At 40.4% G+C, this 23901-nt stretch overlaps 1 protein-coding gene across 1 annotated transcript in view; it reads right to left on the bottom strand.

The window, feature by feature from the left end:
• The window catches only part of ZNF804A (zinc finger protein 804A), a 361467-nt gene that overhangs the window by 97551 nt on the left and 240015 nt on the right, over positions 1–23901 (bottom strand). Inside the window, exon 2 of the mRNA XM_077448142.1 lies at positions 540–683. Within this exon, the coding sequence (XP_077304268.1) occupies positions 540–683 (144 nt within the window). The remainder of the gene's footprint in view (positions 1–539; positions 684–23901) is intronic.

The raw sequence follows: 23901 nt of genomic DNA, 5'->3' as shown, positions 1-23901 counted from the left end.
AAACTTGAGTATATTGTATTATGACCTTTATTATATTAAAATAGTTTGTAAACAGAATATCAGGTGGGTTGCTTTGGGCACCTGCTGGCCTTTGCTCCAGTTTTTTGTGCACTAGCTTTTGGAAATAAAACTCATTAAGGTAAAAAGAATTCCACAGAAAAAAAAATGGTAGCAGTCTTTGCTGAATCCTTTTAGAAAGTACTTGCTGTATGACTGTCACCCTGATGCTTTCCTCCTCACTTGGTAAGTCACTGACCTGGAACAAGCATGTGTATATCTGGCATACATCACACAGGTGTATATTAAGTGTCAGGACAATCAGATACTTGTTGTTATTCAGTGACTCACAAATGGGGGAAGCAAGGATAAAGATAACAGCCTTAGAGAATGTACCTTCAAAAGCACATTAACAAATTACCATTATTATACAATGTAATCAAGCTACATGAGCTACGCCATCAAATTTTTGGCTTACAGTTCTGTGACAAAAGAAATGGGAACTTATGTTAAATTCATACCTGTATAACTAGCTTGCTCACCTGTTTGTGTGCATGATCATAGGAATTAATGTGGTTATCAAATTCCTGGTGCTTGTAATATTGCTTGTCACACAGCTCACAATAGAAATTTGCCTTCAGAGCTTCAAGAGCATTTTCTTGTGTGCTTTCTTTGTCAGCCAAGTCCTTAAAAACATGATCAAACAATTATGTTAAATTGGTAAAATGTTGAATCCAGTCACTAAACAATCTCAGGACAATAATGTGGATTTTAGTTGTTCAGGAGGAGCATGTGAAGGATTAGATCCTCTGCAAGATTTATTTTGTTGTTACATAGTTACATAGTTACGTTGAAAAAAGATACAAGTCCATCTAGTTCAACCATAAAAAAATAAAAAAATAAATAAAAAATATAATACAATCCCATATACCCAATCCTATACCCACAGTTGATCCAGAGGAAGGTGAAAAAACCCCCAGAAAAGCACAATCCAATTTGCTACAGCAGAGAAAATAATTCCTTCCTGATACCAGAGAGGTAATTGGATTTTCCCTGGATCAACTTTCCCTATAAATGTTAGTACCCAGTTATAGTATGTACATTTAGGAAAGAATCCAGGCCTTTCTTAAAGCAATCTACTGAGCTGACCAGAACCACCTCTGTAGGGAGTCTATTCCACATTTTCACAGCTCTTACTGTGAAGAAACCTTTCCGTATTTGGAGATGAAATCTCTTTTCCTTGCCTCCTTGTCCTCTGTGATGACCGTAAAGTGAATAACTCAACACCAAGTTCACTATATGGACCTCTTATATATTTATACATGGTGATCATTGTTGAATTGTTGTGTCCTTGTTGATATTTGCCCTGTCTTCCTGTTCTAGTGACCACAAGAAAGTAGAATGTCACAATAAAGTCACCAACAGCAATAAAAAATGACATGGGTTCCACCTTTCCACAAGATTTACTGTTGCTTGTATCTCCCATGGAGAGGCTTACCCTTACTTTGTGTGCAGTTTTTTGGAATTGAAAGAAAATGTATCCAATAGGAACAAAGGTTTTAAATTTTACTTTATCCACTTAAGGACCGCCGTATTGCCATTGTACGTCATCGCAATGGCACAGGCAGGCACAAGCACGTACATGTACGTGCCTGCCTTCCAGCGGGTGGGGGGTCCAATCGGACCCCCTCCCGCTGGATACAGTGGTCCGGTTCGCTCCAGGAGCGATCCGCGATGAGGGGATGGCCGTTGGTTTCTGGCCACCCCCTCTGGATCGCTCCTGGCCAATGAGAAGCTTCCTCCCACTGTGTATTGTTTACACAGGAAGGAGGAAGTGATGTCATTCTCCTCGGGGCGGTCTTTTTGACCGGACTACGAGGAGAAGACTAAAAGTAAGTGTGCACCAACACTACACTGACATGTAGGTACACACAGGCACACAAACCCCCCAAAGCTGCATTAGTGTCACTAGTGTCGTTAGGTAGATAGTTATTTTTTTAGGTTCACCGCCAGGTTTTTATAGCGTTAGGTACCCCCATATACTACCCAATAATGGTTTTAACCCCCTGATTGCCCCTAGTTAACCCTTTCACCAGCGATCACAGTATAAGTGTCACTGGTGACGCTGGTTAGCCAGTAAGTTATTTAGGTTCCCCGTCAGGTTTTTATATAGCGCCAGGGACCCCCATATACTACCTAATAAAAATTTGAACCCCCTGATTGCCCCTAGTTAACCCTTTCACCACTGATCACCGTATAAGTGTTACGGGTGACTCTGGTTAGTTAGTTTGCTTTTTATAGCATCAGGGCACCCACCATTTATTACCCAATAAAGGTTTTACCCCCTGATCACCCGGCGGGTGATATCAATTAGGTTTTAGGGTCAGGGTCTGCGTCGCCCCAGGCAGCGCTAGGTTAGTGCCAGTACCGCTAACACCCACACGCAAAGCATAAACCTCCCGTAGTGGTATAGAATCTGAACAGATCAATATCTGATCTGATCAGATCTATACTAGCGTCCCCAGCAGTTTAGGGTTCCAAAAAAACGCATTGTTAGCGGGATCAGCCCAGATACCTGCGTTTTGCCCCTCTGCCCAGCCCACCCAAGTGCAGTATTGATCGATCACTGTCACTTACAAAACACTAAACACATAACTGCAGCAATCGCAGAGTCAGGCCTGATCCCTGCGATCACTAACAGTTTTTTTGGTAGCATTTTATATTTAAATCCGGGAAAGAGTGCTTGGTTTTCGGGGTCCCGTACGTGGCTAGGCTCCCAAAAAGTCCCCCACATGTGGTATCCCCGTACTCGGGAGAAGCAGCAGAATTTATTTTGGGGTGTAATTTGACTTATGCCCATAGCATGTGTGAGCAATATATCATTTAGTGACAACTTTGTGCAAAAAAAAAAAAGTTTGTAATATTCCCGCAACTTGTGGCAAAATATAACTCAACATGCCTCTCAGTAAATAGCTTGGGGTGTCTACTTTCCAAAATGGGGTCATTTTGGGGGATTTTGTGTTATTTTGGCATTTTATGGCCTTTGAAACTGTGATAGGTAGTGAGGAGTGAAATCAAAAATTTGCACCCTTAGAAATCCTGAAGGTAGTGATTGGTTTTCGGGGTGCCGTGCGCGACTAGACTCCCAAAAAGTCCCACACATGTGGTATCCCCATACTCGGGAGAAGTAGCGGAATATATTTTGGGGTGCAATTCCACATATAACTATGGCATGATTTTTAATATTTTTTTGTCATTATTCAATCCCTTAGGACAAAAAAAATAAATATTCAATGGGCTCAACATACCCATCAGAAATTTCCTTGGGGTGTCTACTTTCCAAAATGGGGTCATTTGGGGGGGGGTTTGTACTGCCCTGCCATTTTAGCACCTCAAGAAATGAGATCGGCAGTCATAAATTAAAAGCTGTGTAAATTCCAGAAAATGTACTGTAGTTTGTAGACGCTATAACTTTTGCGCAAACCAAAAAATATACGCTTATTGACATTTTTTTTACTAAAGACATGTGGCTGAATACATTTTGCCCTCAAAGTATGACTAAAATTTTGTTTATTCGATTTTTCTTATAACAAAAAGAAGAAAATATCTTTTTCTTTCAAAATTTTCGCTCTTTTTCCATTTATATCGCAAAAAATAAAAATCGCAGAGGCAATCAAATACCATCAAAAGAAAGCTCTATTTGTGGGAAGAAAAGGACGCAAATTTCGTTTGGGTGCAATATTGCATGACCGCGCAATTACCAGTTAAAGCAGCGCAGTGCAAAATTGGAAAAAGACCTCTGGTCCTTAAGGTGTTTATTGGTCCGGGGCTGTAGTGGTTATTCAAACTGTTTGGAGTTCCACTTTAGGAATAGATGTGGTTTGCCTAAAAGTCCAGTTTTCAAACATTTTGATTATTACCAGTTGATATAAGAAGAGGCTTCACTGCAATTGTATCATAATTCTGGGGAACCAATAGAAACGTTTCCAACGCTTCGACAGCATATACTGTAGTGTACAGTGCTCTACAGAATACATACAATAGTACCAATTGCATCTGTCCTTCAATCCAAAGAATTCTACTGTATAATGTCTCTGCTTCAATTATACCGACACCGATTCAAAGTAGTTAACATTAAAATGTCAGATTTAAAAACTGCCTGCTTAGAGCTTCAGTTTTTCATCCAGCTGTAGACGCAATGCAGCAGTCTACCGCAGTCCCTTTTATGGTGGCTATACATGCTTTGATAAATCACTGATTACTTTTCCGATCAATCTCTTACCCATTCAGTGGATTTCGATCGATAGTTAAGATTCAATCGTAAATTATTGATCGCATCTTCGTTTCCACCATGTAATCTCATAGTCTGATTGATTGAAATACAATCATATTCATGAACAAAGTTTCTCAGTGCTGCTAATCGATGAAAAACGATCAATCATTTTCCTCCCTGGCCAATCAACTCAGTTTGAGTGAATCTGATTTAAATTGAGTCTAATTTGGTCAAATGGGAAGTTATGGCTATTAAATTGTTAGTGAATTTTATTGTTTTGATTGACTCGCACATTGAATGGATAATAAAATGCAAGCGTGTATGGTCACTATAAATAGTAATGTAGTGATCTGTGAACATCATTGGTCTACCTATTTGTACATTTTTTGGGGATATTCCCAAACACACCCCCTGCTGTCTTTCACATTGTGAAATCTTGAGGTATCAAAGTGTCAGAAAAAAATGCAATGCCAAACGTGCCTGGCTCTGTGCCACAATTTGGTACATGAGTTTTTTTTGGCACATTTTTGGACTGGAGAAAGGCCCATTCAAAATGAGTGGTGCACGATAAAGTCCTTATATAGCCTATGTTCTTGCATGCACACTTTCCTGGTTGGTTGCTTACAAGCCCTTCGTGGTTACATTCCTTGTATACCTTTTTATATACCTTTATACAAGTTTTCTATAACCCATACATTTTCCTCTGGCTGTAAATTTGAAAACTCAATAAAAAGCTATTAAAAAAAAAAAAAGGGAGTGGTGCCATGCCAAAAATGCACCACAAAAATCAAGCATCCCCCTCCATGACACTGCAGCGTCGCTCTGTGTCACTCAGGTGTGAACAGGACCTAAGTTCAAACTAGTTACTTTATCGTGGCCTCCAAACAAGTAAAACCTGCATTGAAAGTCTGGGACTGGGTTCATACCAGTGCGAATTGGATGAGGGTTTCCCCGCATCCAATTTACATGTCAGGAGATTGTAACTGGCTCTCTATGGAGCCGGTTCACACATCTCCGGAGCGGCTCTGGTGTGAATTGCACAGGAGTCCTGTGCATCTTCTGGTCCATTTCAGGTCCGAATTCAGAAAAAAATTTGGGCTCAAATCGGACCTGATACAGTAAATGAAGATGCACCGGACCCCCTGCTGTGAGTCGCTCCATTCCTCAGTGTGAACCCAACCTAAAAGTAAATGGTGTGAAATAACTAAATCTATTGTACTAATGGTTTAATACTGTATATTACACATTAACATAGCATACATAGCACCATCTCTAAAAAGAACCCCATGCACTATCCAAAAAATTATGTTTGCCTCTATCATTTGATATTCTATTACATTGCACTGGAAATTATAATTGTATCCTTTAGAAAACACCAATATCAAAGAATTTGATTGAGTAAATCAATTCAATTAGAAAATTGTATAACCAGATTATAATGAGTTGTTACAGCTGATCCTCAGGATAATAACAATATGCACTATTTAAATACTTATATATGTAAATTGTTTTACCTGCAAAACTGGTGACCAAGGAAACCTGTCAAACAGCAGTTAAGTGAGTTTGGGCAACAATTCAACCCAGTCTGCTGAATTAACATGCAGCAGAGCTGCTTACAATGCTAAAGTTTATATTATTGTAGTGCTATACCCTCCATTCAAGTGTAATCTGTAAATAATACATCTGATATCCAAAATAACTACTTATGTGTACAATAAAAAAATCTATAAAAATACAAAAATTCCAATAGTGCAGATCATCAATGTGAGTTCATCAGTGAATCATATATTATGTGTGCTGCTAAATCCATTTCATTCATGCAATGGTGCTCCAAAAACAAAACCCAAAAATGATTGTGTCACCACTCTCATGCTCCCCACTCTGTGGTCTTATCCTCACCTCTGGTAGTGTGGGGAGCACGAGAGCGGTGACACAATCATTTTTGGGTTTTGTTTTTGGAGCACCATTGCATGAATGAAATGGATTAGGCAGCACTCATAATATATGATTCACTGATGAACTCACATTGATGAACTGCACTATTGGCATTTTTGTTTGTGCGCACTTTATATATATTTTTATTGAATTTTTTATTGTACACATAAGTAATTATTTTTGATATTAGGTTTATTACTTACAGATTACATTTGAAGGGAGGGTATAGCGCTACACTAATATAAATTGTATTATTTTGAGCACATGCATATGAGATTGGGAACAGTGTCAGCAGCTGACCTTGGTATATACAATGCTGTGAAAAAGTATTTGCCCCCTTTCTGATTTTTATTTTTTTGCATATTTGTCACACTTAAATGACACAGATCATTAAATTGTATTATTACACAAAGATAACCCGAGTAAATACAAAATGTAGTTTTTAAATGATGGTTTCATTTATTAAGGCAAAAAAGCTGTCCAAACCTGCCTGGCTTTATGTGAAAAAGTAATTGCCCCCTAAACCTAATAACTGGTTGTGCAGGGCCGTCTTTAAGGCAGGGCAAAAAGGGCAGCTGCCCTGGGCCCTGTCATTGTTGTGGGGCCCAAAGCAGCTGCCTCATACTTGCCAACTATCCCAGTTTAAATTCCCTTATCCCTTGAAGTTTTAGTCCTGCGCAGTGTGCTGATATCTCAGTGTGAAGTGCTGCTGCTAATGCTGCCCAGCTCTGCCCTATTGTTGTGTACAGATGACTCACCAGCAGACCCTGTGTTTACATGTAAATAACTGTCATTCATATCTAAATAGCTGAGGCCGGCAACATTGATATGTAAATAAAGGCAGCATTCATATGTATTTCATGCCCCCCTCCAGTGAGGAGAAGATGTGCTGTAACCTATAGCAACCAATAAGTGAACAGTATTACTGTACAGTAATCTCTAGCAACCAATCAACAAGCAGAAATCATATACTGTAACCTTTAGCAACTAATCAGTGAGCCTTAATGTGTGCTGTAACCTCTAGAAACCAGTTAGTAAGCGGAAATGATATGCTGTAACCTCTGGCAACCAATCACAATTGCTGCCTGATCTGTTACAGTAAACTGATTATAGCTGCTATTTATTGTATGTCTCAGAGCAGGTGGAGAGTGAAATTGCATGGGGGGGGGGCCCAAGAAAATTTTTGCCCAGGGTCCAATCAATATTAAAGACGGCCCTGTGGTTGTGCCACCCTTGGCGGCAACAACTGCAATCAAGCGTTTGTGATAACTGGCAATGAGTCTTTCACATGGCAGTGGAGCAATTTTGGCCAACTCTTCTTTGAAGGATTGTTTTAACCACTTTCAGACCGGACCATTTTGCTGGCTTAAGACCAGACCACTTTTTGCGATTCGGCACTACGTCGCTTTAACTAACAATTGCGCGGTCATGCAACGTGGCTTCCAAACAAAATTTTGCGCTATAAACAAAAAAAGGAGCGCCAATTTTGGAAAAAACTCATTATTTTTGACTTTTTGCTATAATAAATATCCCCCCAAAATATATTAAAAAAACTCTTTTTTTCTTTCTTAGGCCGATACGTATTCTTCTACATATTTTTGGTAAACAAAAATCGCAATAAGCGATTATTGATTGGTTTGCACAAAATTTATAGCGTTTACAAAATAGGGGATAGTTTTATGGCATTTTTATTAATAATTTTTTTTACTAGTAATGGCGGCGATCAGCAATTTTTATTGTGACTGCGACATTATGGTGGACACATTGGACATTTTTGACACATTTTTGGGACCATTGTCATTTATACAGCAATCAGTGCTAGACAAATGCACAGATTCCTCTGTAAATGACACTGGCAGTGAAGGGGTTAATCAGGGGGTGGCAGTGTAGGGGTTAAGTGTGTCCTAGGGGCGTGTTACTAACTGTGGGGGGCGTGGCTGTGTGTCAGTGAACACTGATCTCTGCTCCAATCACAGGGAGCAGAGATCAATGTCACTTGTTGCTAGGCAGAACGGGGAGATGCTGTTTACTTCCAGATCTCCCCGTTCAGCCTCCCTGTGAGACGATCGTGGGTATCCTCGTGGCGATCAAGTCTGCGGGACCCGCGACCAGACACACGGGGTTCCTGACCGGCGCGTGCGCGATGGCATGTCACCATTCTTAAAGGGAAGTACCTGTATGTTCATATGCCTATCCGTGCCATTCTGCCGACGTACATCGTTGTGCGGTGGCCAGGAAGTGGTTAATTCAACCACATTGGAGGGTTTTTCAGCATGAACTGCCTGTGTAAGCTCATGATACAGCATCTCAATTGGATTTAAGTCTGGGCTTTGACTAGGCCACTCCAAAACCTAAGTTTCGCTTTGTTTGAACTATTGGGAGGTGGATTTGCTGTTATGTTTCAGATCATTGTAGTATTCGTTTTATGCCAGATGTAATGGGACATACACCTTCCAAACAGTTAAATTTTTGTTTTATCAATCCACAGAATATTTGCCTAAAAGTCTTGGGGATAATCAAGATTTTTTTTGTAAATGTGAGATGAGCCTTTGTAATCTTCTTGGTCAGCAGTTGCTTTGACCTTGGAACTCTCCCATGGATGCCATTTTCTCCCTATTGTTGATTCATGAACACTGATCTTACCTGAGGCAAGTGAGGTCTGCAGTTCTTTAGATGTTGTTCTGGTTTCTTTTATGACCTCCTGGATGAGTCGTCGGTGTGCTCTCCGAGTCATTTTTGGTTGGCCGGCCACTCCTGGCAAGGTTCACCACTGCTCCAAGTTTTCTCCATTTGTGGATAATGGCTCTCACCGTGGTTCGCTTGCGTCCCAAAGCCTTAGAAATGGCTTTATAATTCTTTCCAGACTGATATATGTCAATGACTTTGTTTCTCATTTGTTCTTGAGTTTCCTTAGATCATGGCTTTGTCAGACAACTTCTATTTAAATTATTTTTCCATTCAACAGGTCTGGCGTTAATCAGGCCTGGTTGTGACAAGTGAAATTTAACTCAGCTTTCCAAAAAATTGTGATTAATCGCAGTTCATGATTCAGCATGGGAAGGGGCAATTACTCTTTCACATAGGGCCAGGCAGGTTTGAACAGCTTTTAAACTCTTAATAAATTAAATAATTTAAAAACTGCATTTTGAATTTATTTGGGTTATCTTTGTGTAATATTAAAATGTATTTGATGATATGAATCATTTAAAAGTGTGAGAAATATGCAAAAAAAAGAAAAACTCAGGAAGGGGGCAAATACTTTTTCACAACACTGTATATAGTGAACACATATGGTAGCCCGCAAAGGCTTTTTTACTTTTTCCATTTAGGCTTACAATGCTGTCTCTTTCAGAGCTATGCAATGGGGATTTAGGAAGCAAATATAAACAGGAACGGAAGCACTTTTACAAGCTGTATTTGAAAATAAATTTACTGACTGATTTATTAATACATAAATGGTATTTTACTTTTTACAAGCTGTATTTAAAAATACATTAAATAGCTATTTAATGAATACATAAATGGTATTAAATGGTAAACTTGTATGCCTGTCTGAAGCTTAGCTTTAAACAACCATATGATTTAATTTCTACGAGCCCAGAACACATTTATTAGCAGTATTCTTGGTCACCCCAATAACCATGAAATAAATTGTTGGCTCCTTTTACCTTATCGTAAAGGGTGTTTTTGAGCCAAGTTCCAAAATTTCTGATTAAACACTGGCAACATTTTCCCATAAGGTAATTACATTTATTATGCAGCCAGATTAGTTATGCTTTACACATAGCACAGCCAAAGCTATCAATCTATGCTTACTGCATAATAATCTAATTATGAGAATGGAAAGCATAAGGGCTGCTGAATGGGTTGAGTTTGATGGTTTGACACTGATGTGTCATGATGGATATAGCATTTAGAACAAGAGGAAGTTTTCAGGAAATTGCAGGAGAAAAAAGTTTTGCTATAGAAACATCTGATCATCTGAGAATTTGAAGGCACTCTTGTTTAATGGAAAAGCAGAAACAGTTGAAATCACCAAATATGAACATTAATCAATGTTCTCTCACTCATTGGACTCTGTCTGGTTCTCTGAAGAAGAAGAAGAAGAAGAAGAAGAAGAAGAAGAAGAAAACCCAGCATGTCACATGCCTGGGCATCAGACGTTGTAAAAAGATAAGTATATTACCTGGTCCCATCACTTGTAGCCCATCTCCAGCCTTCCCATACTGGTCTGTTCTTTCGTGGCTGCGCAATGCAGGGTGACATTTTACATACCTGGTGGACATGTGCCATGCTCACCCAGTTTTGGACCAAGGTCTTGAAGCTCATACATTCTTTGTTCAATTGCCCTTTTTTCCAAAGACTCTTGGTATGTCTAATTATACCTTAAACCCCATAATTTTACTAAAACCCAATTCTAATTGGTGGCTTACATTTTGTTAGCAGCAAAACAGACTATCACCAAATTCTGGAAGAAACATTTTGTTTCCTTTGAGAAAGTTCGTCAGCGGATCGATGGGTTATTTTTTAATGAGAAACTGACAAGCATCCTGCTGGACATGCTAAACAAATTCGCCTGGATTAGAACCCCGTGGATACAATATGCTCATCCATCACTGTCCATCAGGGGCGGACTGACCATTCGGCCACTTGGGCCCTGCCCGAGGGCCCGGGCCACTAGGAGGCCCCATCAGGGTTGGCAGCCTCAGTAAAAGCAGGGACAGTATGTAAAAATCTGTGTTTTTTTTTTTACATCTGTCTCTGAAATGTCCCCTTTACTGACATCCTTTTGGTCTAAAAATCCTGAGATTATAGCTGCTCCACCTCTCCAGTACCTTCTCAGATTAATTGAAAAGGCCGCAAAGAGTTATAGTATAGAATAGTAATGTGTCATCCGTGAATAGGGCGGAATGAAATATTTGGTTGCCTACAGTGATGCCACTGACTCCGTCAGATGAGTTGAGTATCCTGGATAGGGGCTCAACAGCTATATTGAAGATTAGAGGGGAGAGGGGGCATCTCTGTCTCCTTCCTTTTGTCAAAGGGATTGTGTCAGAGACAAAATCAGGAAGGACAAGGTGAGCTGTCAGGGACGCATACATTTGATGTAGAAAGTGTACAATCGGGCTGGAGAAACCGAATACTTCCATACTTCCAATACTTTGAATAGCCACAACAAACCGATACTGTCAAAAAGCCTTTTCGGCATCAAGTGAGATGATAGCTACATCTTGGTCTGGAACCCTACTAATAAAAAGTCCAAAATGCAGCGCTTCAAATTGTCATTAATCATATGACAGTTCTGTCAGTGAAGGGATAGGGAATATGAAGGACCCTTCACCAGCTTCAGTGTGTATGAAAAAGCACACCACACCTAAGTGAATCCAATCTGCTTACCAGTAGACCGGCTTACAAGTAGATCTCATGCCAAGCGCTTGCTCCTCCCCTAGAGGTGAAGAAAAAGCTTTGGGGGGGGTTAAAGAGAGAGAATGCGATCCAGGGCTCAACCTATAATGGGAACAAGGAGCTGGCTAGCTTCCCTTAGCTTAAAAGGTGGCCACAAAGAGCAGTAGTTTTGCACCATCAACAGATAGAGAATGCGAGCAGCGAAATTTCTGCATAATGGCATTTTTATCAGCATAGTTGAGGTATCTGACAATGACCAGACGGGGTTTGATTGGCTTTTCTGCACGCTGGCTAATGCGATGGCACGTTCGAAGGCCTAATTGTTCAGGGATGATATTAGTTCAGAGATCCGTAAGCTGGGTATTAGAGACTGGCAGACCTATAATGCGCAGATTATTTCTTCTCAAACGATTCTCCAGGTCATCTAATCTTTCCCAGATGTCTCTGTTAGCAGTTGATATGTATGTCAGCGAAGCTGAGTTAGCCATGGCCTCATTCTCTAATGAAGAAATCCACTCCTTTGTGTCAGAGATCCTCTGAGCCTGTGTCCGGAGCTCAATATTTAGCTGCTCCTGTCCCCTCGGCACCAAAGCATCTACTGTGGCTGCTAGTGTAGGAGCAGGGAGGGAGACAGCTGCATGCGCTATACCAGCAGGGGAGGTAGGGTCGGTTTCTGCTGGAACAGGTGCTGCTAGAGACTGCAGTGTCTCTTATGTGTGCGCAGCGTCCACCATATTGACTGTATCCGTGGCCATGTCTCCCGCCAGCTACAGCATGGAGGAGACCGAGCTGGTTTGTGATCGCTATACAGAGCGATTCATGGGGGTCCCACTAGGTAGCGGAGATGAGGGGAGTCACCCTGAAGCTCTGGCAACCTTTACATGCAGAATATGTGAGGAGTTCATCAGGAGCTGCCTCAGCTCACCTCCTCCACATGTGGAGCCAGATACGGAAGTCTAACTTGGACTTTTGATGCCAGAAAGATAGCATGACAAGTAGAAAACTAACATTAGCAGATGAAAAGTCAAAAATGCCTCATTACCCTCCCAAAAGATCCTTCAAAATGGACAAAAGGCTTCAATCCTCCTTTTCTACAGACTAAAACTGCAGGCATAATTTCTAGACTCGCAAATACTGTAAACCAGCATAAATAGATTGTTTGACTACATGGAAACACCCCATGACACCACCAGAAATACCCCTACAAGTACTGTACATCTCAAATTTAAAATTCCATCTTCATAGGACATTTGGTCCAAAAACCTGACCTTTGTCTAACCTTATGTATATCTCACAATGAATCTAAACACTGTGAATAAAAAGATAAGAACCCAGAATCTATGGTAATATATGGAAATAAAACATTTGCAATTCTTCCTTTTAACAGTTCAATATAAATCAGACAAAACATTTCCATTAAAATGAATAGGACATAGCATTTTGTCTGGTAAACTTGATACATTCAGCCTTGCATACTGAAAGCTGTGTTTTGATTTAGTGATATATAATTGAATAATTTCTAGATGAAAATCAATATACAATTTTGGGCTGACATGATTACACAGCATATTAAACCACATCAGAGTCTGATATAGTATTGTGCGACACAGACCTACTGACTTATCATAATTATTAATAAATATAAAAAAACAATCTGTTATGGATGCTGTCCAGGCAATTACTGGGATGCTTTAGAATTTAAATTAGGTAAAGTTAATACAATTTTAGGGCTTCTTTAATGAAACATGAAGTTGAATTTAATTTAATCAGAAAGCAAGCCTAAAGTAATTATTATTTTTATTAATAACAGACAAGACAATGCTGTAACAGAAAAATATGTAGTAGGTAAAATGTGGCTATAAAGAGGATTTATGTAGATAATCTTATCTTTCAGACTCTACTACTGTGTCCACTCTATTGGTAGGCAGATTTTTTTTATTTTCATGATATTCACATAACTAGTAAGAAAAATACATGCACACGTTTCCATCAAGTCCACCTTTACAAGCTCTAGCCACCCCCACAGCTACCGCCACAGCACAACTGATTTGACAATTTGGGGTGGTACATTGTTTTCTTGTCTCTGGAAAGTGCCATGGTTAGTTTTAGAATGACAGAGTTGCCAACTTTTTTAGCTGCAAAAATTGTATGTCACTATTCCTCTCCTATAGAATTTAGTACCTATATATTATTCCAGAGAACATTTAGAGACCTTAAAATAAATTTATCAAAATATGGGTATCCATCGACAATTACAAGCGATGCTCCTGTGTTTAAAAACATGGTTTGTGATTATTGGGCTGGTTTCAAGGTTCAAAAATGAGTAGATCTGGTAATTTAAGGATTATTGCTTAGGGAGATTTTCCAAATTGCTGGAAGGTCTCACAGAGAGTAGATCAGAACCCTGGGTCAAAGTAATGCTCATTCAGCAATGTAAACGCTGGGTGAGGATTGCAGTAGGCATGATACTTAGATAGTTTGTATGAGACCAGACAGGTATAATAATAGTATATACTGTATACAAAGATTTCTCTGTCTAGGACCACTCTAATATCAAGAAATGTGCATACACCTTACCTCAAATTAAACATTAACCCAAGCCTTAAAACTAACCATTGGTCTCAAGCAATACCTTAAAACAGAGTCTAGCCCCCCAAATCTATAAGATAATACTATCAAATTAGGGCCTATATCTAATTTTTAATTCTAATCTAAACCATATCTCTTAACTGTAACCTGACCCCTTATAGTATATCTAAAGCTAAAACGAATTCTTAGCTTTATATGGAGTATAAAATGTTTAAAACCCCTGTTCATTTTTTTTTTTTTTTGCCATCTGTATCTAGCGAGAGATTTCCATTTCTGGTAGATTCGGCAGAAACTGAGCAGAAAATTCCCTTTTAGTTGTCACTAGAAGAAGTGTTCCCATTAGTGACAATTCAGAAGTTTGTATTTTCAGCCTCAGTGACAATGGTCTCTTGTACAATTAGAGAGAGTGAATCACCCTAATAGCAACAGCACTAAAAACCTTAAAGGGCATATAGCCCCTCACCACTCTAAATCTAAAACTAAAATAAAAATGTAGGCCTTAGATACACTTTAAAATAACCTTCAAGAGGCTCTAAACCCAAGATATCTGACCCCTTACATAGCTGGATCACAGCCACAGTCACATATCTATATACAAATAGTTTCAAAAAATCATGATGTCTCTACTGTTTTTTTTTATAATTCTCCTTGGGTCATGTGATCAAGGTTTCCATCATCATTGCAGCACAGCCCAGATGGGGGTGGAGCTAAGCCACATGTCACATGACGTTGCTTTAGCCATTACATGCCCTCCCTTCTAGGCCATTCAGAGTGGGGTGTGCAGTCAATCAAGCATCTGATCTGCTTAGGGGCAGAGCACATGCCTGACTGAAAGCACACTGTGTTCTGAATAGCCTGGAAGGGAGAGCAGGCAATAGCTAAGGAGACATCACAAAACATGCAACGCACTGTGCCTTTCCCCTGAGGGGGTGACTGAGGCCCTTTTGCCTCACCCATCACATAGAAAGGAACTGTGTGCTTTGTTGCCAAGTGTACAGTATCCAGCTCTTTCACTAAGTAAGGAGAAAATAAGGATGTTTTTTGCTCTTTTCTGTCTTGTTCTGTTTTATTTCTGAACCAGTTCTCTTTGAGCAAGAGATTCTGCTAGACTCCTCTTGTCCTGCCTCTGATATAACAGTTTACCACTTTGTTCTGAACTAAAATAATTCAGAATCATAGCACACTGCTTGTGTATTAATATCTGGATAAGTTACATTGCAGCATACTAACCATTGGAGAATTTGTACTTTATTCATCTGGGAAAGGGGGAGATGGGGTTGCAGCTGCTAGTATGTGACATCTGACCTGGGTACCCCAGACTGCATTATACAGTATATTTACATATTTATTTTGTAATATGGGGAGCTCAGAATTATCAACCAGCTATTAGTAAAAGTAATCCCATGTTATCATTCACTCAAAAACAAGTAAAGAAAATAATTTTCTTCAGCAAAACAAATGAAAACAGTTCATAATTCTGGTATGATGATAACACATTGGCTCACCCCCAGTATACCAATCCTACGCCATGGTTTAAGATTCACATCTGCTTACACTTGCTCACAGCTGTGAACCACTGCCATCTGCCTCACAGACAGATGCTGACTCCTTCCTGTTCCTTTTCAGGCTTTCCCTGCAGGCTGGTTAGCCCTTTCATGGCAAGAGTCCTTGTACTTGGGATTGGAAGCTCTTTCCTACCTAAAGTTTCTATGAAGCTCATAAAAAAATCTCCAAGTAGTGCCTTGACTATCGTGGATAGTGGGTTTACTTTTTCCATCATTTGAGACATCTGTACCTTCAGTATGGCTATTTCGTAGGAACGCTTTCTCGAGAGAGAGAACACTTGCAATTCAAGGAGTCAAAGGTCAAAACTGCAGGTCATCCCTACATCATCATAACTGCAGTAACCAGTGACATAGTCAGTGCTGTACAAGTGGCCAACAAGCCTCTCACCACTCCCAAGGATTTCAGTATGTCCACTTGAGACCTGGCAAGAGGTATGACCCCCCCCCCCCCCAAGCTGGCATCAAATGACTCTGGAGTCCTCAGCCACAGCAGCACCCTTGGAACAGCCACTGACTGGAACAGTAGCTCTGGAGCAGCAGCTGCTGTTGTGTAGGTAGCAGGTAAATAAGCAGGTGCTTGAGAGTTTATTATTAATTGTTTGGTGCAGGTCAATATACAGTTATGTTTAATCATGAGATTCTTTATGGAAAATACACTTTCATTTCTAAACAGCGTTTCTAAACAGTGTGTTCACTGAAAAATGAAATGCAAATGAGCCCTAGTAACAAATGGAGTATATTTTCCCCTTAGCACACTACTCTTGAAAATGAAATAATTTTGACAAATTGTAACACTTTGTGGAGTATTTTCGAAACTGCTACAAGCATGCCAATGCACAAGGTTTGATATTATATATGTTATAAAGCCAAGACTCTATCAATAAGTTAAACTGCCTTCTCCTTGGAATGACAATAGATATTAAATTGTTTCCTAGCTGTTGTCATTTATCATTTCTAAAGTGATAGTGCCTGTGTATTGTTTCCAAGCAGGAAGTCAGAGGAGACTGATACAGAAAACAAGCTCAGCAGGGAATTTATATTTCATATTTTCCTATGAATACCATCTATGCTTGTAGGAATTGGAGTTCAAAGAAATGATCAATGGGGGCTTGTAGCTTCATGTTGTGAAAGTTGAAAATACAAACATTTACAGAATTGCTATGTTTTGCAATGACCTCTTTCTATTTTTATAAAATTGTCCAAAGATTAAAAGCAACTTGTGGATACCCAACCTCCAGTGTAATAATAGCATATTGTGAAAATAACAGGTATGTGTAAATTAATAGAGAATAAGCAATAAAATGTATATCATAACTAATATTAGCATTCTGTGAACTTTAATGTTTCTGTTTGGTTAAAGTGATTGCAAATGATCACCTTGTAAAACAGCCCATTCAGTTTGAAATAGAAATGAAAGGCAAAACATTTTTGTATAGATATATAAAAAAAAAACATTATAAAGACCTTTTTTGCCTTTTTTTTAATAAGTGATTACATTCCCTCTGTTCTCAGCTACATGAGACCTGGGGGGGGAGCAGAAGAAGCAGCACACTGAGCTTGCCAGTGAATTTCTGTGCAGCGGGGGCATGTCAGGACAAGTCGGATCATTGGAGGAGAGCAGGCTGAGTTCCCAGCACAGCTAGAGAACTGACCATGGTGTTCTTTCCTGCTTAGTGTGGTTAGTTTTACATAGGAAAGCAAGGGGACTAGCAGGGACACCAGGGATTTCTCATAAAGGAAGAAATACAAAGAGAACCGGAGACTTTCTCATATAAGTACATGATACAGCAGCCACATATCTGGAATATGAAGTGCTAGGCTAACAAACACTTTAAGTTATTCCTGTTATTCCTGCTTATATCTTTGTTATCTTACTTTAATAATAACAACAAATCTATAAAACAGTAAACTTGAACTTAGCATTTCTATAATTGCACTTTGCAGTGGGCTTCTCCCATGCATTGCAGGAGGTAAATACTTGCTTTGTTTAGAGGGTAAAAGATAATGTCAAATACTTACCTTCCTCATCTCTGTACAACCTCCTCCTCTCTGTCCCCTGAAGCTGTTCCTCTCTGCTCAATCAGTCACATCTTTCAGATGCAGGACCAGCAGAACTGCTTTGTACATGTTGACCACAAGGGCTCACTAACATCTTGGAAGCACAGGAGAGTGCCAGCTACCAGGCAGTGAGGAATAAGGTGCGTATTGTGCTTATTACAATCTCCCTAGACAAAACAAACATTATGCAGTGTGTGTAAATTTGTGTGGGTATGTGTGTGTTTGCAGGAAGGGCACATTGGATTTGGGTCAAATCTTAGTTATACCTACAGTTTAACTTTGAAGGGTAAGTGTATTTTAAGACATAGTACACTTACTCACCATGCTTTGCCGAAGATCTCAAGTCTGTAGTTTACACCAGGGGGACTAGCTGTGCATGTTATCTGAGATGCTTTCAGCTTTTAACTCATAAGGCCCACAAAAGCACCACAATAGGTACCAGCACATAGGTCAGCTTTAGTTTATCTATGTTGTCTATTGCACACATGAACACGTTCTGTGTGTATGAATGTAGTGGGGCTAGATAAAAGAAAAATGAAAGTCAATAAAATATTTCTGTCTGGAGGCTCTCTGGTTCCAGAGGCACAAAATTACCAAGGTCATGAGGAATTAAAAAGGTCCTACCAGAAATTGCAATACCATGCAAATACTGTATAGTGATTTTAAAGGTTTGCTGCTATATTTGAAGCTTAAACTAGCCCCTACTCAAATGCTAACATGAAGTGTATGTCAACTCTAAAAATTATTTATTATTTTTTTTCCTTTTTGGTATGTTTTGTTTTCCAAAACGTTTGCACTTAAGGCATACCATGAATGGTAACTATCGCAGTTACTTGTGCTCTCAACTGAATAGTGAAGACATCAAATAGCTGGTGTCATAACTGATGACATGTTCAACATCATGGCAACTATAGATCAAACAAAGACTAAGATGGCAGCATGCTGGGCTGTAAAGAATAGAAGGGTTTTGTTTAGCTTTAAATTAACATTTCAGGTACCAGTAATGCAAAAGAGAATAGTGAATGCGTATAAAAATGACTGGCTGTGTAATTATGGAAGAGGTATAGTTTGCCTGGTAGTCAAACAAAAGGTATTTACAAAAGTATAATTACACTTAAAAGAATCTGTCACATATTCGATTTTGATACATAATAAAAACGTCATGAGTAAAAGTGTAAATTCATTATGCTGTAAATAGTTATCTGTGTTAATGGTTGTTATGTTCAGCCTGGTGACTGTTTTCTGCCTTCATCTACTGAATATAACAATTAAATTCCAATCTTGTTAGCTGGGCTCTTAGCAGCTCTCTTCTCAGTGCTCAGGCTGCTCAGCTGTCTGATGATTTCCAGCACTCAGTACTCATTGTTTCCACAGTGGCTCACCTGGTTATCATTACCTGCTCATCAGTACATCTGTCAGAAACCATGAATCAGACTGAGACAGAATAACAGTTAAATCACACTTGTTTAATAATAATAAAAAAAGGTAAACAGAGTAAACATAGTCAAAACTTAGCCATTCAGGAACCGGAACGGATAGTCAATCAAGCCATAATGTCAGGGAGCCAGAGAATAGCGTAGTAGAACAGCAAGCAAGTATCTGGAGCCAGAAGAAATGTCAGCCAAGCAAGTCTTTTATAGGAACACAGGAGAGAGTCTCTAGAGATGTGACCAAGGTGAAGGCAGAGATCATCTGGACTGGATGGCTTAAATAGGCAGGACCGACAAGCAGGATCATCAACAGGTGAGTCATTGGGAGCTGGCAATTAGCCGACAGTGAGCGGCCAGCTCAGAGAAGGAAAGGCTGGGTCCAGCCCTGACAGTACCCCCTCCTCAACGACCCCTGCCCCTCGGAGGACCACCAGGCTTGAGGGAAAAACATCTATGGAAAACACAGAGGAGGACAGAGGCATGTACGTCCGAGGATGGGACCCAAGAGCGTTCCTCCCGACTGTCCCCTTTCCAATTGACCAGCTACTGTATGTGTCCACGGAGTCTATGAGAGTCAACAATGGACTGTACTTCATAGTCCATGGTTCTCAACCTTACCGAGGTGGTAAAGAGGTTGCAGACCAAAGGTTTTAATAAGGAGGCATGAAATAGATTTGAGATACGCATTTTAGAAAGAAGGTTTAATACCAGGAGGCATGGGAGGTGAGGGACTGCAAAGTTTGGAGACAAATCTACAGGAGACTGTAAGCACTCCTTAAAAGAGAGTCTTTCTCTGAGTCTGGAGTCAATGAGGATGGCAAAGGTGATCAACTTCTCCAGCTCAGTGGGTATATCTCGGGCTGCTATCTCATCCTTGATGGTATCTGAGAGACCATGAGAAAAAGCAGCCATGAGGGCCTCATTGTTCCAAGCAACCTCTGCTGCCAAAGCATGAAATTCAATGACGTAATCTGCAACAGTTCTCATACGCTTCTGTCTGTGGGAAACGCCTGGGTCTGCATCTCAAAGTATATCTTAACTTGGTTGAGAAACCCTCTACATTGGACTGGATCGCCCCAAATCACTGGGGAAGCGGAGCGGGACCAGACATACCTCTTATAGAGGTAATACTCAAGGCAATGGAGCAGCAGCAGGGATGGCCTGCAACACAGGTTGTACTGGAGCAGCCACAGTGGGAGATTCCAGGTGAGCTGTGTGACGAGCTGTGTAACACCATGGCAAACTGATCCATGCAGGATCCTGCTCATCCAATCGGGAAAAATAGAAACCATGGATCAGACTGAGACAGTTAAATCACACTTGTTTAATAATAATAAAAAAAAGGTAAACAGAGTAAATGTAGTCAAAACATTGCCAGAGTTCAGGATAGTCAGACAAGACAAAACGTCAGGGAGCCAGAGAACAGCATAGTAAAACAGCAAGTAGGATCTGGAGCCAGAAGGAATGTCTGCCAAGCAAGTCTTTAACAGGAACACAGGAGATCATCTCTAGAGATGTGACCAAGGCGAAGGCAGAGATCATCTGGACTGGAAGGCTTAAGTAGGCAGGACCGACGAGCAGGATAATCAACAGGTGAGTCACTGTGGAGCGATAGGAGCTGGCAATTAGCCAACAGCCTACAGCCAGCTCCTTCTGGCTATTTAAACTGCCTTGTTAATTCCTTTCATGCCTTCGCTTTGGTCAACATATCATGAATGTCTCTGATGAGTTCCTGTTAAAGACTTTGCCCCGCTGACGTCCATTCTGGTTCCTAATCCTGATCTTTGGCTTCCAACTTCGCTAATCCCTGGCTTTCTAATTACTGGCTCATCTGATTACCCATTTTGGCTTCCAAACCCTGGCTTTCATTCCCGATTCATGGTTCCTGATTCATGTTTTCTGACATTAGGCGAAGGCCATGAATTCAGAAGATGCAGACAATCCACCTGGCTGTAATATTTTTTCCAGATTGATAAGCAGAACTACTGCATGAATCAGTTTGCCATAGCGTTACAGATGCTCCTGATTCCAACTGCTCACCTGGATCTTCCCACTCTGGCTGTTCAGGTACAACCTGTGTTGCAAACCATCCCCGCTGCTGCTCCGGTCTATGTGCAGGCACCTGCCTCTAACGTTACCTGTATAGAAGGTATGTCTGGTTCCACTCCGCTTCCCTAGTGTTTTGGGGGAGTTCCAGTTCAATGCAGAGGACATCTCAACCAGGTTGGAATATGCTTTGAGATGCTGTTCCAGACATTCCCTATGGACAAAAGCAAAGTGGGCTTCATTATTTCTTCGCTTTCTGATAGAGCCTTGGCTTGGGCAAACCCTGTATGGGAGAAGCAAAAATCTGTTGTCCAGAATTACCCTGAGTTTGTGACCCACTCACTCCATTTCTGCTGCCAAATACCTGATGTCCATCAAACAGAATACGAGAACTGTTGCTGTTTACGCCATCGAGGTTGATTGGAACAATGAGGCCCTCGTGGCTGCTTTTTCTCATGGTCTCTCGGATAACATGATATAGCAGCCCGAAACATACCTAGGAATCTTGAGGAGTTTGCCATTCTAAATTGATTCTAGACTCGGAGAGAGACCTTACTTTAATTAGCACTTGCGTAAGCCTACTGTACGCTTGGCTCTGAAATTTGCATTCCCCCCCATGCCTTTCTCACCTTCCATGCCTCCTGGTAATGAGTCCGCCAGTGAAGTAGAGCCCATGCAGTTGGGTTTCACACCTCTCTCTGCTGAAGTTAGAGGCTTTAGGAGGAGGGAGAGATTGTGCCTTTACTGTGGCCAGGCAGGTCATTTATTGAAATTTCATCCTACCCTTCTGGGAGGATGCCCACACCTGAGGTCATGTAGAGAACAGACCTTAAGTGCCATTTTTAATATAAGCCTCTAGTTCCAGTTACCCTTTATTGGTCTGAGTTGTCCATTGATACACAGGCTCTAATCAATTCTGAGGCTACAGGTCTGTTCATAGATAGTGCCCTTGTGTTGAAGTACTTGATTCTGCCGCAGCTTTGTGTCACTGCACTTGCCATTGAGGCTATTGATGGGAGACCTTTACAGCCTGCCCATGTGACTCATGAAACTGCTCCATTGACCATGGTAGTTGGGGCTCTTCCTAATGAGATAATGGAATTTCAAGTAATTTCCTCACCTCATTACCCAATGGTCATTGGTTACCCTTGGTAACAGAGGCACAATCCCTCTTTCGATTGGCATCGTGCTGTGGTTCTTTCTTGGTCGTCACAATGCAGTAAAACATGTTTTCAGAAAGTGATTAAGGTCATGTGCACATCTTCACTTTCCTCATTGCCAGAGGAATACTGTGAATTTAGTGATACTTCAAGAAAGGTCAGGCTGTTTTTTTTCCTCCACACCGGTCTTATGATTCCGCAATTGACCTTTAACCTGGTGCTATTCCTCCTCATGACCAGGTCTCCCCTTTGTCTCAGAGGATAAAGCCACGAAGGACTATATTGCAGATTCACTTTCCTGGTGGTTCATCTGCAAATCCTCGTCTCCTACCAGTGCTGGCTTAATTTTTGTGAAAAAGAAGAGTGTTGAACTGAGACCTTGTATCGATTATAGGGATCTCTATTGTGTTCCAATTAAGAGCGCTTATTTGATCCCATTGATTACAGAATTATTTGACCACCTCAAAGGAACAACGGTCTTCACTAAGCTCTATTTTAGAGGGGCATACAATCTTGTGAGGATTAAGGAGGGTGATGAATGGAAAACTGCCTTTAATACTAGGACCGGTCATTACGAATACCTCATAATCCCATTTGGTCTCTGCAATTTTCCCGCAGTTTTTCAGGAATTCATTAACTATATACGCTGAGATATGCTGCAGCAATGTGTGGTGGCTTACCTCGATTATATTCTCATGTTACGCACTAGGGCTCACATTTTATACTGTATATTTCTCTCTATATATGTTTTTTTTTAACCTTTTCTGTCTTTTCACACCATTTTTAAATATGTATGTTTCTATGTCTCACTAAACGTTAACATTATTTTTCTATATCCTCACTGTTTATTGTGCCGCTAAAGTCTGACTGTGGGTCACTCTTTAGGACCAGTTATTTTTGTACTTCCATAATTATTGTGAGTGCAATGTGAGTGCTTTCTCTATTTCTATCGATATTCTCATGTATTCCAGATCCGTATAGAACCACCACACAGACATCTCATGTGTGCTACAGAGGCTGAGAGAAAATAACCTGTATTTTAAGTTGGAGAAGGTTAAATTCCATCATGAACAGGTTACATTTCTGGGTTATGTAATTTCCACTGATAGTTTTTCCATGGACCCAGAGAAACCATCTGCAGTTTTACAGTGACCTTGACCTGTAGGTCTATGTCTGCTGCAACATTTTCTTGGCTTTTCCAACTATTATCGGAAGTTTATTTGTAATTTCTCTTCTCTGGTCAAAGCCCTGACTGATATGATGAGGAAAGACGGAAACCCACTGAATTGGTCTCCAGATTCCTTTAAAGCCTTTGAGTCTCTCAAGGCTGCATTTTTTTCAGCTCCTATGCTGGCACATCCTCATCTTACACTACCCTTCATTCTTGAGGTTGATGCATTTGAGACTGGAGAAGGCGCCCTCCTGTCTCAATATAATACCCC

This window comes from Lithobates pipiens, unplaced genomic scaffold, assembly GCF_037356315.1.
Source record: "Lithobates pipiens isolate NorthernLeopardFrog02 unplaced genomic scaffold, aLitPip1_a1.2 Scaffold_22, whole genome shotgun sequence".
Taxonomy (NCBI): Eukaryota; Metazoa; Chordata; class Amphibia; order Anura; family Ranidae; genus Lithobates; species Lithobates pipiens.
This window is presented reverse-complemented; position numbering and strand designations above follow the sequence as displayed.